This window comes from Notamacropus eugenii, chromosome 1 (genome assembly GCF_028372415.1).
Source record: "Notamacropus eugenii isolate mMacEug1 chromosome 1, mMacEug1.pri_v2, whole genome shotgun sequence".
In the NCBI taxonomy this organism is placed as follows: domain Eukaryota; kingdom Metazoa; phylum Chordata; class Mammalia; order Diprotodontia; family Macropodidae; genus Notamacropus; species Notamacropus eugenii.
The window spans coordinates 236,888,332-236,902,670 of NC_092872.1; the positions used below are offsets into that span (position 1 = coordinate 236,888,332).

The 14,339-nt window shown below is 37.5% G+C and overlaps 1 protein-coding gene across 4 annotated transcripts in view; it reads left to right on the top strand.

Moving 5' to 3' along the window:
* PPP3CB (protein phosphatase 3 catalytic subunit beta) overlaps positions 1–14,186 on the top strand; it is a 52,783-nt gene extending 38,597 nt beyond the window's left edge. The window contains exons 11-14 of one of the 4 annotated variants that reach the window (XM_072628183.1): positions 3,276–3,357; positions 6,208–6,305; positions 11,125–11,154; positions 12,573–14,186. In XM_072628183.1, coding sequence (XP_072484284.1) covers positions 3,276–3,357; positions 6,208–6,305; positions 11,125–11,154; positions 12,573–12,751 — 389 coding nt within the window. In that variant the 3' untranslated portion in view covers positions 12,752–14,186. Of the gene's footprint in view, positions 1–3,272; positions 3,358–6,207; positions 6,306–11,124; positions 11,155–12,572 lie in introns of all 4 variants that reach the window. The other 3 variants (XM_072628182.1, XM_072628185.1, XM_072628184.1) reach the window with 3 other exon arrangements.
* The last annotated feature ends 153 nt before the right edge of the window (positions 14,187–14,339 follow it).

Below are 14,339 nucleotides of genomic sequence, written 5' to 3' on the forward strand. Positions count from 1 at the left end.
ATACATTTAATATCTTTTGAGAAGTGCCATTTTTATCACCAAAAGAGAAAGGTATATACTTTGTCCTCCTGATATTTGGACCTTTTTTTTAAAGTACAGTAAGCAAAAAATTTAACATGGTAAATTGGGGGTATATTTTACCAGTCTAAAATTTCGTTATGTTATGGAGGCATAATAGTGTCATGAAAAGAGCATTGGATTTGGAACCAGAGGGACTGGGCTCAAGTCCTGGTTGACTGCTTACATTTTCTTGAATAGTAGAAAGTCACTTAACTTTATTTCCTTATCTGTAAAATGAGGGTGTTTAGCGTAACAATCTACAAGATTCTTTCCAGCTCAGAATTCTATATAATTATGAATATGTGGATTAGGATATAAAAAGTGCTGATATTCTCTTTTTCTATTCTTTAGTATTTTTTTTGCATGTTTGACGCTGTTTTGCAGCAAGACACTTCCACAAGCTCCCCAATTAGATTCAGAGCAGAAAGCACACATACTGTTGCTCTTTAGTCTATAGAGAATTAGTATGATTCTGATTCATGAATTGTTGTACCTTAGGTTTTCATATGGTGTACTTTTCTGTTTTTCTTTTATTGGAAAAAAAGGAAGGTTTACTATTAAGGTGTGGTCCAATAAAGCACCTTCTCTGCACACAACATGGAACTAGGATTCCACATGAGCTCATACCTCATTTGTGTCATTACCTTTTACTTAAAAAAACATACTTCCATTGGGTAACACATTTTCTTAGGCATGTCCAAATAGACATGTGCAATGTTTGTGGCACAGTCTTTAGAAGTCTTATGTGTTTCCACGTGTTTCTCCTGTCCGTTAGTTATTTCTATTTTCATCAAATACTATTATTCTGAACCTGTCTCCTTAAAATTACCTTCTTTACTTGAGAATTTCCCATTGGCCTCTCCCTTTTACTCACTAGTTTCTACAGTACTACCTTTTTCAGATGTGAGGGCTTTCATTTTCTTCCCTTTCTTCCTACATTCATTCTTCAGCACCACTGCCAAGTTAAATATCTATCTTTTTATTTGTCTCAACCATCTTTTTCTCCATCATTCACTTCCTTTTTTCTGGACTCTCCATCTGAAGAACGACTCATATATGGCAATAAAAAAGGTACAGACCAGACAGAGTTACATTGTTTTGAAATATGACTTCATAAATTGTTTCATCCCTTTAAGTTAGCACATTAGAGTTATGCTTATCTAGAATGATTCTCATTGGGCACTAAAAATTTAGTTTAAATTTACCTAAATTAATTTTTTTTTTAATTTTGGAAGTCATATTCCAAGATGTCTGTCTTTCTGTGCATGGAAATATTTCTCCTTTTTTCATTCCTCTCGTCTTTAGATTTCATTCTTTTACCTATTTGTAATACTTTGTATTTCTGCCTGCATGATTAGGGTGTGTTCAGTCGACTGTCTTGTTCCTTAAAATAATTTTACTGTGGATATTTACTTTAATATTGTGCATGATGTGTTCATAGATTGTTCCAGAATCCTGATTTGTTAAAGTATAGTGTTTTATTTCAGTGATTTTAAAAATTAGCTACAGTTTACATGCTATTTGACTTTAACAAAATGCACAATAAAGTTTATGATTTCACCTTGTTTATAGCTTCCTCAAAGTATAACTCTAAAATTATTTTCTCTATATTTTTCTCATGAACTATCTGTTTAGTAGAAAAGAAAGTGACTTACACTGTAACCTTGGACAAATCACAACCTCTCTGCTTCTATTTCCTTATCTGTAAAATCTGGGATCTCCAAGGTTACTTTTACCTTTAACTTTCTGTGATTCTAATATTATTAGTGATTTTTTTATATCTATAAAATACCCATTAGTCTTGATTTTATATAGTTCTAGTTATCAGGTTTGTGGAGCTTTTTTTGTTTGTTTTGGGAAAAACCAGAAGAAGCACATTCAATGTTATAATAATATGGTCTCTGGAGCTTCATAAACACTGTAGAATTATGTTGTAGAACCTATACCCTACAGACTGTGTCTCTTGTTTTCATCTTGGAAATTGAATTTCTTTTTCAGTTACCTTGAAATGGTTTCCATTTGTCTAGTTGTCATCTTAATTTACATGTGTTTGTAGGCTGCTCAATTTTACAGCAAAGCACTCTAGAGCAGAAGACTAGGCCACTCAGAATTCTCAAAACCTGCAGAGCTTGACTGGCTTTGCCTCTTAAACCTTTCCAAGTCATTCTTTCCTCCTTTCTTTGTTTCTCTTCCCCCCCCAATAAAGGTGAAGCACAGCTTTCAGGAGCCATACACCTAAGGCCAGAGTGTTTGTGTTACCATGCATGAGCAAACATTTATTAAATATCTACTGTGTGCAGAGCATTGTGCTCGATGCTGGTGAATGTATTGAGTTTAGGTAAGACAGGATTCCTGCCCTCAAGGAGCTTACAGTCTAGTAGAGGAAAGATCCATTTCCCTCCTTTTGTTGAATCTGGTCCAATTACAACATTGTTTAGAGGCTGGGGTAGAAATGTATGACTTCTGAGGTTCCTCCAGCTGAGGAGGTAAGGAGTCTTTATAATCTCTTTTACCACAGTGAAATAGCAGGCACAGTTGGCTTTTGGGAGATGAAGCAAAATGTCATCGACAGCAATCTTTCTTGTAGCTACCTTCACACAATACTTAGAGATGTAGAAGTTTTCACTTTTTTCTGAGACCTCAGAGGGATAGTCCTGTCTATTGGGTTGATATAGATACTCTATCAGTTAGGACCCTTCTGTGGAAGGATTTTTATAGCATGGTTATTTAGACCAATGTAAAATAAAAGGTCCAGTGCTGTCATGGTGTGATGGGGAGCCTTTAATAATTCCAGCTTGTGTGTTATAGGCTTCTATGAGGAAGAAGCAGTAAATTCTGCAGAATAATTGCTGATTCTTTCTTGGCCACTAATTTGACAAAATGCTTTGGATTGGGATGGATTTTCTTTCCCATTTGTGAATAATTATTAATTGGCTTTTTTTACTAATCACTCAGTAGTGTGCAAGCAAGCAAGTTTGTGGATTAAGTTTTTTATTGTTAAACAGAGCTTAGCATTATGTTGGTATTGAGCCAAGTGTTGAGAGAGAATCTTTTCAATTTTATAAGATCAGTAAGTTTTCTTTCTCTATGACTGCAGGTGTCTTGGGCCTTGGTACAGATGCAGGTGTGTGTGTAAAACAGGCTGATAGTAATGGTGTGCATGAAGACACTCCAAACTTGAGCCTCTTCTTTTTTTTTTATTCCATTGAAAGTAGGATCAGCGGCAGCACGGAAGGAAATAATCCGAAATAAAATTCGAGCAATTGGCAAGATGGCAAGAGTCTTCTCTGTTCTCAGGTAATGGTACACTTTGTTAATTATTTGTTTGCTTCAGTCATTTTACTCCATTCTAGGACACCACTTGTGTCTCACTTGCCATCTAGAAACAATGTGTTAACATTATTCTGTCAAGAAAATGTTGGGGTTTTTTTGTGTTAAGCAGGATGATAGAGATCGTGTTTTTGAACTGAGCTGTGAGACTCTGGAAGTGAAAATCATTCATCCATGGCCTCCTGGTGAATTCTTTGACTGTGCCTTATGTGTCAGTCACTGTCACCCACCAGGATACGGGACACTTTCCAATTTTGCCATATATACTGTGTCTCTTGTCTCATGACTTCCCCCTCACTTGCCAGCTTTGGGAAGCTGACTTTCCATTCCTAACTTAAGTCGTTGTTAAAGCACCAGGAGGATCACAGTGTACTGTGAAGAAGACCTGGAGAGGAAGCATATCTTAATATTGAGGAATAGAGATTTTAGTGCCTTTTCTTTTTTTATTATACTTTTCATTATTTATGTAATATTTATGTAAGTTAATAATGATATGTTTGTCCCCTGAGAGCTACTCAGAAGAGCATCAGCAGTTTATTTTTTTATCAGGGAAATGGTTAGATGACATAATTACTATGCATATTCTTAGGATAAGTTTTTACTGATCTTTTATTTTAACATCACCTACATTTTCCATTATATCTCTTCCCCATTCTCCTTTCACAGATCCATTCTTTATAAGAAAGAATTAAAAAGGAGGAAAAACAGTTCAGTGAAACTAACCAACATATGGATAAAATCTGACAAATGCACTATTCCACACCCATAGACCACCACTTCTACAAAGTAGGGCAACTACTTTGGGGCATAGCTTAGTCCCTCTGATTTCACTATATGTTATTCTTAATACAGGCACTAAAATTGTTGCCACTTGATAGGGACCAAAGAAAATTTTGATCCACCTGGTATGTATGAGAGAAAATTCTGTGAGTTTGAAACTTTCTAAGTATTCTAGTATTCTAGAGAGGCTGCCGGAGTGGAGGTGATAGAAACTCACTCACATTATGTCTTTTGTTTGCTCTTGCCATGGCAAGGATATTATGGAATATTATGGAATCTCTGAGTTCATGGCAATATCTCCTGCACCCCTTTTAACATTTGACTTTGCTTTTACGTTCCCATTTGAGTCCCTCCAAAACTCTAATCATCTTGTGATGTAACAATCACTGTGGAGACAGAGAAATATGGTAAAGGACATCTCTCTCTTAGGTTATTCTCTGGTTATATTGTATACTTGCCTATCTCTCCTGTAAACTCCTCTATAATCACTAACTTCAATCGGGAACATTGCATTGTGCAACAAACTTTGTCTAACTATAGACCTAATCTGCCTAGCTAATTTACCTACTTCTGTTTAGCTATTTACACACTCCACCCAGCAATTCCTCTACCAAAGAGAATTTTGCTTTAGGCAGTAAGGATTTGTAGTGTTTTGATCAAGTGGTCTTTCTTCACAATGGATGTGGGACTCCCTGAGACTCAGTGTCCTAACCCCAAGGGGTGTATGATTATTTACTGAGGGTAAGAAAATGAATTTCATCCCACCCTCCCAGTGTGGAGGAGGATTTCTAACAAAACCATACCTGAACTTGTCCTCCAGTCATAATAATAATAGCTAGCATTTACATTGCACTTGAAGGTTTGTAAAACAATTTACAAGTATCTCATTATATCCTCTTGACCAGCCTGGGTGCTATTGTTTCTATTTTTCAGATTTCTGTTTTTCAGAAAACAAATAAACAGTGGTTAAGGGATTACTCCCAGGTAATATAGCTAAAAAAGTATTTGTGATTGGATTTGAATTCATGTTTTCTTTCTTCCACCTTCAGTGTTCCTCCAGCACTCCTCTATTCTGCCCCTCCCTTCCCAGTCTCCTACTTCTCTTTTTCACCTGGAGGTTAGCCCCCTCAGGGTATTTGTAACCTAACAGCTTCTTGCGTACCCATACCTACAGTAGAGCTGGAACCATCGGGAAAATTCTCCTACCCCCCAGCACACTCCCCAGAGCCATCCCCATATCACCTGATGGTTGTAGCAGGCGTCCTTTGGCAAGAGGGTTATTTGTTTTGGGTAGAACAGGATAAGTTTACAATCTACACATCTTAGGTCTTACCACAGTATCTTTCCCTGAAGACCCTCCCTTTTTCCAAACTTGACATCCCCATCCCTCCAGTTCAATTGATTGTCATCTTCCAGATTATTTTGGGGGCAACCTTGATGTCATCTCTGATTCTTCACTATTTCTCGACTAAAATATCCAGTGATTTACCACCTCTTGTCTTTTCTACCTCCACAATACCTCTCACATCTGTTTCCTTTTCTGTTGACACAGCCACGACTCAAGTTTAGGCCCCTTCTAGACTGGACTGTAGCAGTAGTCTCTGAATAGTACACTCTGCATTTCTCACTTTTCCAGTCCATCCTCTGAGGCAGAGCTGCCAGGGATTTTCCTAAAGTGTTGGCCTGACCATGTTGCTTCTTCATGCAAGAAACTCCACTGGGTCCCTGTTAGCTCTAGGATGAAATATAATTTCATCTTTTTATTCTCTTAAAACATTTATCTACGTAAGTTTGGTAATAAAATAATTATTAGTCCATCAGTACATAAATAATTTATACATGCGTAATACATGCATAGTACATATACATGCTGAAGGGTATGTTTTCAAAAAATGTTTGTAAACAATAACTAGACATGTAGTTATTAAAGCAGGAGCTGTTTCTGGACCCTGTCCCTACTTACAAACCATTCTAACAGACATTTTTAGTAAAGAGTTCTGACATTTGTTGCCTTTTTTTTTTTTTTTTCCCCTCCAGGGAGGAGAGTGAAAGTGTGCTGACACTCAAGGGCCTGACTCCCACAGGGATGTTGCCTAGTGGAGTGTTGGCTGGAGGACGGCAGACCCTGCAAAGTGGTAATGATGCTATGCACCTAGCTGTGCCTCAGATGGACTGGGGCACCCCTCACTCTTGGGCTAACACTACATATAATGCATGCAGGGAGTTTCTTCTGCTTTTCAGTTCCTGTCTCAGCAGTTGACATGGGCAGGGTGCCTTGTTAGGCAGTTTCTGATCAATACTTGATCAGGGCAAACACCTGAGAGTCTAGTTAGTTATTTCACAGAAAAAAAATGGGCAGTCCCTCAGATTTTTAGTAGAGGATATGGGGCCAGCTCATGTCATTCATTATGTCTGGGAAGTCAAATGTAATTGATTATTTATTCATTTATTTAAATGCATTATTAAAACTTCAGCTCTTGCTATTAAAAGCCCCCACTTTTAAGCGTGTCAATTAGAAACATTCAGAATGCAAAAATGGAAATAATGTGATTCCCAGTTTTCTATTGTTTGCTTTTCATTTATGTAATTGTATTAGATTGTGCTTATTTTCCATTGGGAAATTTCAGATATTTCATTTTAGTGTTAATAGTCTGCTCTGGGCCCTAGAACATTACTATGCACTTCATTTGCCGACAGATTTGTGCAAGGTTTTGTACTGTGGTGAATGATGCCAAAGTTTGTTTTCTGTGGTGTTTGTCAAATGTTCTATGTATAATTGATCGTCTCTGTAACATGCTGTTTCCTTCCTCTGCAGATGTAGCTTCTTTCTTAAATCTGTCTGTCTTTCTCTAGGTATAGCTGTATGTCTGTACAAGTATGTTAATTAAACTACTCTATCAGACACTTGTCTGTCTCTTGATGTAGAAGCAACTTTGTAGCACCTTGTTTTAAGGTTGGCTGCATTTGCTGCTGCATTCTGTGCATTCTGAACAGTTATGTAATTGAGTAGATATTAAATCATTGTTATAAGTGGAGAATAAAGGGGTTGAACTTAAATCATGTAAGTCAAAATTGAAAGGGTGTTTATTAAGTGTGCCTATATTTTTGCATGAAAATAAAAAGAATTCTACATAAAGCATTCCTGTAATCTGGCTCATTGAATATTTTGTAACAAAAAAAGTTAATTTTTTTGAGTTTGTATAAACACTTTTTTTTAGAAAATCTGTCACAGATAAAACAGGGAGAGAGTGAATGTGAATGTTGCAGAATATGTTGTGACCAAAGTGCAGGTTTCAGTCCTCTAGTTGAACAGTGGGGGAGGGCGGGGGGGGCGCGAAGGTGACGTGGACAGGAGCTGATTTTATTTCTTTTGCAGCCCCCACTGACAATAACCCTCTAAGGGTCATTGTTCTGCTAAGCAATGCAGCACCTCTGATTTCTTATTTATTCTTAATAAGAACAGCTCTTTTTTTTTCTATGTTTAATAAAGCTTAATGATTTTAGGGGAGTGATATAGGAGGAAATTTTATTTTTAAACTTAACTTAAAATTTCAGTTTGATTAAATTTTCACGATTCCATTTTATTCACCATAAAATTTAAGTGATAGCATTTCAGAGAGACATTTGTTATTTGAACAAATAATTTTTTACTTGTAACTCGTACATGTCCTATTTTGTATGTGATTGTTTTGTCTACAACAACCAGTGATGTGTATGAGGTATCCATCAAAGCTGCTTTGAAAAACATATTTCCACAATTCCAGTTTAAATTTTCATGCTGAATGAGCTGTCATCTCTCTCTTTTTTCCTCTCTTTTTCTCTCTTTCTTCTCTTTTTTTCTCTCAGTGATTTTTAGGAATTCTCCTGTAATCCTCTTCCAGGCTGTGCCCTTCAGTTTTCTCTGGCTGTAATTAATTAATTATATGAGGAGAAAATTGACTTGAATGGTTTTGTTAAATGTGTTATTAAACAAATGAGGCAGGAAATGAAGAGTCACCAGAACTGCCCATCCCCAAGAAAAGCTTAAATAGAAATGATAGTATGATACCTTGAATGTTTTATAGTATTATTTCCATCCAAGAGCTCAGAATAATAAAACTGAACAGAGAGGAGCTTAAGATGCTTAGTTAGATCTCTACTACTACAGCACATCTTACAGTCAGACTTATTTGCAACTGTCCACCCTGTCCTACTTATTTACTTACTTTTTTTGGCAGCTCTGTTTATTCTGAATTTACATGTGTCCCAGTAGCCTAGGGAAGTCTTTTGAAAACATTTCCCTCATTGTAGGAAAAGTTTGAGAGAAAGCAACAAGGAATCCCTCTTCCTAATGGACTGTTTAATCACAGCATGGATTGAATTAGATGGAAAAATTGAGCCATGAGTACCATGTGGAACAAGCCAAGTTCCTCTGAGGTGTTATCTTGACATTGTGGCTTCAGTGTTCTGTTGAAGTGATTTCCTGGAACACAGAATATTCTCATGTGCAAATACAAATATAAGAATACCTCTCAAAGCCACATATGTAACTGATTTTCAGGTTATTTTACCATTTTGGACTGTTTAATTTCTATGACTTTAGCACTATGTTGTTAAAAATCCTTTATACAAAATATATGGCTTTATAAGGTTCATACCTTTTTTGTATCTTAGTCAAGGGAAATGAAGCAGTACTAAGGATAAATTTGATGAACTACACAATAAGATGCTGCCTTCACCAGGATATATCTATCTTGAAGTTGTGGCCCTAAATACTTTAATAATGTCATATTCTTCCTTGTCATTCAGTGTGACATTTGAGACACACAGTTCAAGCATTGGTGTACTCCTGTCTTTGTGTCCTTGGGAATTGTCAGAGGAAACAAACTGCCTTTGGAGGAGTTTAGCAGTTATCAAGCAATACTCTTTTCAGTTTGTTGTTTATGCTTCAAATTATCATCTCTCTGTTCTAAGCAATCTGTTTGTTATGGTATACAGGTTTAAATATGGTATCCATGGAATTTTCCACAAAGTATTTAGAAGCACTCACAGGCCTCAAAAGACAGCAAGGAATGTAGATTGGCCCTGGGAAGTAGTTTAACATAAATCATTTCTTAAGTCTGTAAGGTTTAAGGAAGTATGCATTATCACATTTTAAGATATTTTGTCAACTTCATTAACAAACTTCTTACTATTGACTATAATACTATAGAAGCTGGTTCCCAAAATGCTACTTAATTATTGTAAAATAAATTACCATGTCTTAGTAAGTGATGAACTAATAAATTTTAAATCACCTCTGTTCTCCAGAGGAATGATTTAAAACACAAGCTCTTTGAAAAAAACAAAAACAAAAAAAGCTCATAGCCCAGAATTATTGTAAAAATTCACTTTTTCCTATTAGATTTCTTTAAATTGTAATGATATTTACCTTTATTTTGATGAGTGAGCATGCCAGTGGTGAACGGATAGAGGTGGCTGCTTTACCTAATGGCTTCTTGTTTGGGCATATTGCAGGGGCGTTTTCTAATTGTGCAGCACTATATTTTTAAAGCTGTGAAGTATACAGTGGATATTACGTGTATGTCTGCTTTGGTTAGTAACGTATTTTATCAATTAAGGAAAATTAACTACTCCTTTGTTCAGTGTTCATCAAATTTCCTTTCAGACATCAGATTATTTTAGTTTTACAGTCTAGCAAATTCCTTTTTCTCTTTCCCAGTCTCATTGAATTCTTTAAGATTCCTTGGTTCTCTTGCCCTTGTAACTGCTTTAAGTTAAATTCACCATCATTTTTATGAGATGTTCACAGTTAAATTGTCCCCTCAAGAACACTTTCATGGTAGAAGTAACTCTAGTGGTAAGACAAACGATTGTCATATCTGCACTGGGTCATGTGCTCTCTGATAGAGTGTGGAAGGCGGTCAGGGGAATGCTCCCCAGCACTGATAATGATAGATAGAGCTATTTATTTTGGAGAGCATTTTATTGATAAGGTTCCAGAATAAAAATGACCAAAAGAATCCTTGACAATAACAAACACCACCAACGCGCTAGAGTTTTCTAAATGAGCCAGAGTGACTAATTCTACCTCTCATCCAGGAATGTAGGTATAGATCTGTGCACATATGCCTCGTAGAGCTCATTGTTGGCACTGAATACAACAGCATTTTTAGCATATCCCCCCATTACATTCTAGTTAGAGCAGTAGAGTACTTGCTCAACAGCCTTTACCTAAGGTTATAGGAGACCAGTGGGAACTTGGCCTCAAGTGTTAGTCTTTAGATCTTTATAACTTTGGCATTATAACAGAGAGCACCTTCCTAATAAAGAAAAGGAACTATTCTTAGTGGTCAGGTTATACCCATGGATGCTTATTAATTTTTCAGTTCTAAATCCTAGAACCGTAGCCTCCTTGGATTTTGTGATTTATGCTGTTATTACCTGCCCCACCCACTCCCTTTGAATTTAAATGCTGAGAAAACCAGTCAGTGAAGAGCAGTTTCATGTATGTATGAAAGAAAGGAACCAGGAAACATCAGTTTTGATTTGCTGTTAAATTCTGTTTTAGCATCTCTCTTCAGAGAATTTCCCTGAGACTGTGATGGATAGGACATAATAGATATGCTGGAAAATTCTTGAGTCATTGAAATACTGAATCTTAAATGTACACTTAACATTGGAGTGAGCTGGGGCAGGTGCTGAGCTGTCTGCATAAAGGAATGAATCTGTCTCTTCTGTGCCCTGATCACTGTTGTCATGGTGCTGTCTGTGATTGTGCTGTGTCAGGAACTGGGGGTTGGGGCGGAGTTCTCCCTTTGGTGAGGGCACAGTTTTTTTTTTTTTGTTAAACTATGAATGGTGTAGCCTGGGGTACTGTGATATTTTAAGTTGATCATTGCCTTTTCTGCTGTACGATATGACCCTTCTCATCTCTCTCGTTCATTTTGCATGCCTCTGCTCACTTCTGTACAGCCACAGTTGAGGCAATTGAGGCTGAAAAAGGTACGATCAGAGTCCTTGCGCTGGGCAAAGATCTGTGGTGTGTGGGTGGGCATCAGAAATGTCCGGTGGGGGGGGTCTCACTCTTCGTTTGCACAATCCAAGATGAATCAGATTCACTGACTCATCATGTTTACCCATAATATTCCTTCCCCCCCCCCCCCCAAAGACTGTGGTTCATAGTGATAGGACATGGGAAGTTTTTGGGGTTTTTTTTATATTTTTCTAATACAAAGTTCAATCAGCATTTTTCTTGTTTTCTTAGTATACAGCATGCTAAAGTTTATCTTGCAGTGTCTTCAGTCGCTTATTTTAATGGAGATGTCTAAACTGACCCCACAAATAGTGATTCACTTCATGTTTTGCATGCTTTTGCTCTATTCTGATTTCTTTTAGTGGAGTGACTTTAGATTTGGGTATGGGTTTGTTTTTTGCCATTTTCCATTATGCACCCACATGTGCAAGAATTGTCCTAATTTTCTCCAGCACAGTTTGGGCTGTAGTCTGCTTATACGATTCCTGTTTATGTATTCCATGTGTTGACCTCTGGTAGTGCCCATTGCTGACTATGTCGCTGCCCCAGCCGTGTGTCTGATACATGGTGCACAGACTCTGAGCCCCAGGGATTGCACGTATGAAACAGCTTGTTTACACCCACAGTGTGGGAATCTTTCTCGTGCATGTTTGATTGGGAGATGCAGTGAGTGAAAAACCATAGCAGTTGGAGAAGGATTTTCAGAGACCTCATTTGAGGGTTTCTGAATAATACTTGGTGAATGTATGCGTTACAGTGAGGAATCTTCTCCTGTAGCATGAGACCAAACTCCTTTGGGCATCTGCTCCAAACTCATGGAGATAGTTCACCACCTTGTTCATTTCACATAGGTGGTAAGGGGGTGGTAGTGCCCAGACCTCACAGGCCTTTTCATCGAGTGAATCTTAACTTGTTCCACTTGACTCTTTCTTCCCCTCATGTTTCTGGTGCAGATTTGTGAGGTAGCTGAGGAACAACCCTGTGGTTCCTCAATGCCTTACCTTTACCACTTTTTATCGTTCAGTGGAGATTACAGGGGTTGAGCTAGAATGAGCCTGATGCAAAGAGGTCAGACTGAGGTCAGCTTGATACCATTGGTGGGTTTTGGATGGGATCGGGTTTTGTTTTTTTCTTATTTCAACTTTTAAGGCTATGCTAACAATTTCCATCCATAATGCTCTACTGTTTATTTTCAAATAATTTAAATCATGTTTGTCATTTAACATTTTAGGGGAAAAACTCAACTTAGAAGTTTTTTGTGCTGCTTATAGCCATGATTGCTCCTTTGGCTAACTTTTTATCTTTAAGAAAAAATCATTGATTATTATTTTTTGAAATTAGACTTTTTTTTCCTTTTACTGACTTATCAAATTTGCATTTTGTTAAGCAATACGAGGATTCTCTCCACCACATAGAATCTGCAGTTTTGAAGAAGCAAAAGGTTTGGATAGGATCAATGAGAGAATGCCACCCCGGAAAGATGCTGTGCAGCAAGATGGTTTCAATTCTCTGAACACCGCACATGCCACTGAGAACCACGGGACTGGCAACCACAGTGCCCAGTGACCCTCGGCTTCCCGGGGACTCTCGCATCTCGGGCCCCAGATGGACAGGACACCCAAGGAGCCAGAGGGATCAGCTAAGCTGACTGTAAATGTCACCGGTCCCTTTGGAGAAACCATTGTGCTTTTGAGACCCCAATTCCCTCCCCAGAAGGAGGTTTGAGGGCCCTGGGACATGCTATGGTATTGATGAGGTTTCATTGCTGGCAGCCGAGCCAAAACGGGGAGTAGAAAGCAAGGGGTCTGGGGGCTGTTTTCTGTGGAGAGCATCTTGACCTCCATTTATGCTTGTGATTCACACATTTAAGTTTACAAATGAGAATTCCTCCCTCCCCCCATAGAACTAGATTTTTTTTTCCCAATCAAGACTTCAGACACAATCCTAAATGCTATTTATTCATGGATTTTGGTTTCATAAAATGTCTTTAAAGGTTATATTGGAATGGTCTTAAAATACAATTCTGAGGTTAAAAAGTTGTATTTCTGAATCATGGGGAAAATACCAAAAAAAAACTTAGTTGGCAAAATGTTCAAAATGTTGACCTCAGGTCTACAGTCTTCACTAGTTCTGTATTATAGGTTAGTTTTTTGATTATGAATGCATAATCTATCTCAAGGCAGAACTTTGTTACTTGATTACAGATCCAAAAACTCAATTAGAATCTTTTTTGCCCAAATCTTTTGAGATTTGTACCCTTGGGATTTAAGAAGAAAAACTTCTAAATTTCAAAAGTGCATAAAATTACAGAATTGCTCATTCAAGGTATCTTTAAAAAAGCTTGTACGTTGTCAAAGTAAATTTTACTTCAGATCATGTCTGTAAAACTTGACATTGTATTTTGTGTATGCATGTTTTCATTTTGCAAATATTTAATATATAGGCCTCTGATGTACAGGTACGACATGTATAGGTTGCCTAGATATTATGGGGACTTTTAGTTTATTGTGAGTATTCAAATTACTTCAGTAGCCAGCAGGGCTGTTGGCTTTCTATAATTTTTATGAATTCTTATAAAGGAAATGGAAAATGTCCTGGAAGTGTTTTTGTTTATACAAATGCTGCATAGAAGCTATGGTTCAGCTCCACTATTCAGACATTCGTGGAAGCATAAAGTCCAAAGTGCATGTTGAAGTTCTTTGTTTTGATAGCTACAGGACTGCTTGGTGAAAAATAAATGGAACCATGTGCTAGTTTTTCACAATTATCGGTCTGTCTAGATTGCCGCTCTAGCTGGTATCTCCCTTTCCTTTGATGACCTCATGCCCTGGAACACAGCTCAGTACTCCAGGCAGCGGAGCCATCTCTTGTTTTGTTTGCCAGAAAGTGCACCCTGTATGGTCTCCTGTCTAAGTTGGAAATATTATGCATGTGCAGGACTATTTGAATATTTTATAAACAGTAGCACACAATAAATTCCATGCATGGGCCGCTGCTCCTATCTCTGTGTTGGGTTTTATTTGGAAGCTGTGGTCTGATCTCACCTGGCTTAGATTTCACAAAGAAGATTTTCTGATCCTGTGTTTGTTCAGCTCAGTGGATGCCGTGGAGTGGAGTCTCATCTCTTTAAAAAAAAAAAAAAAAGTATCTTGTT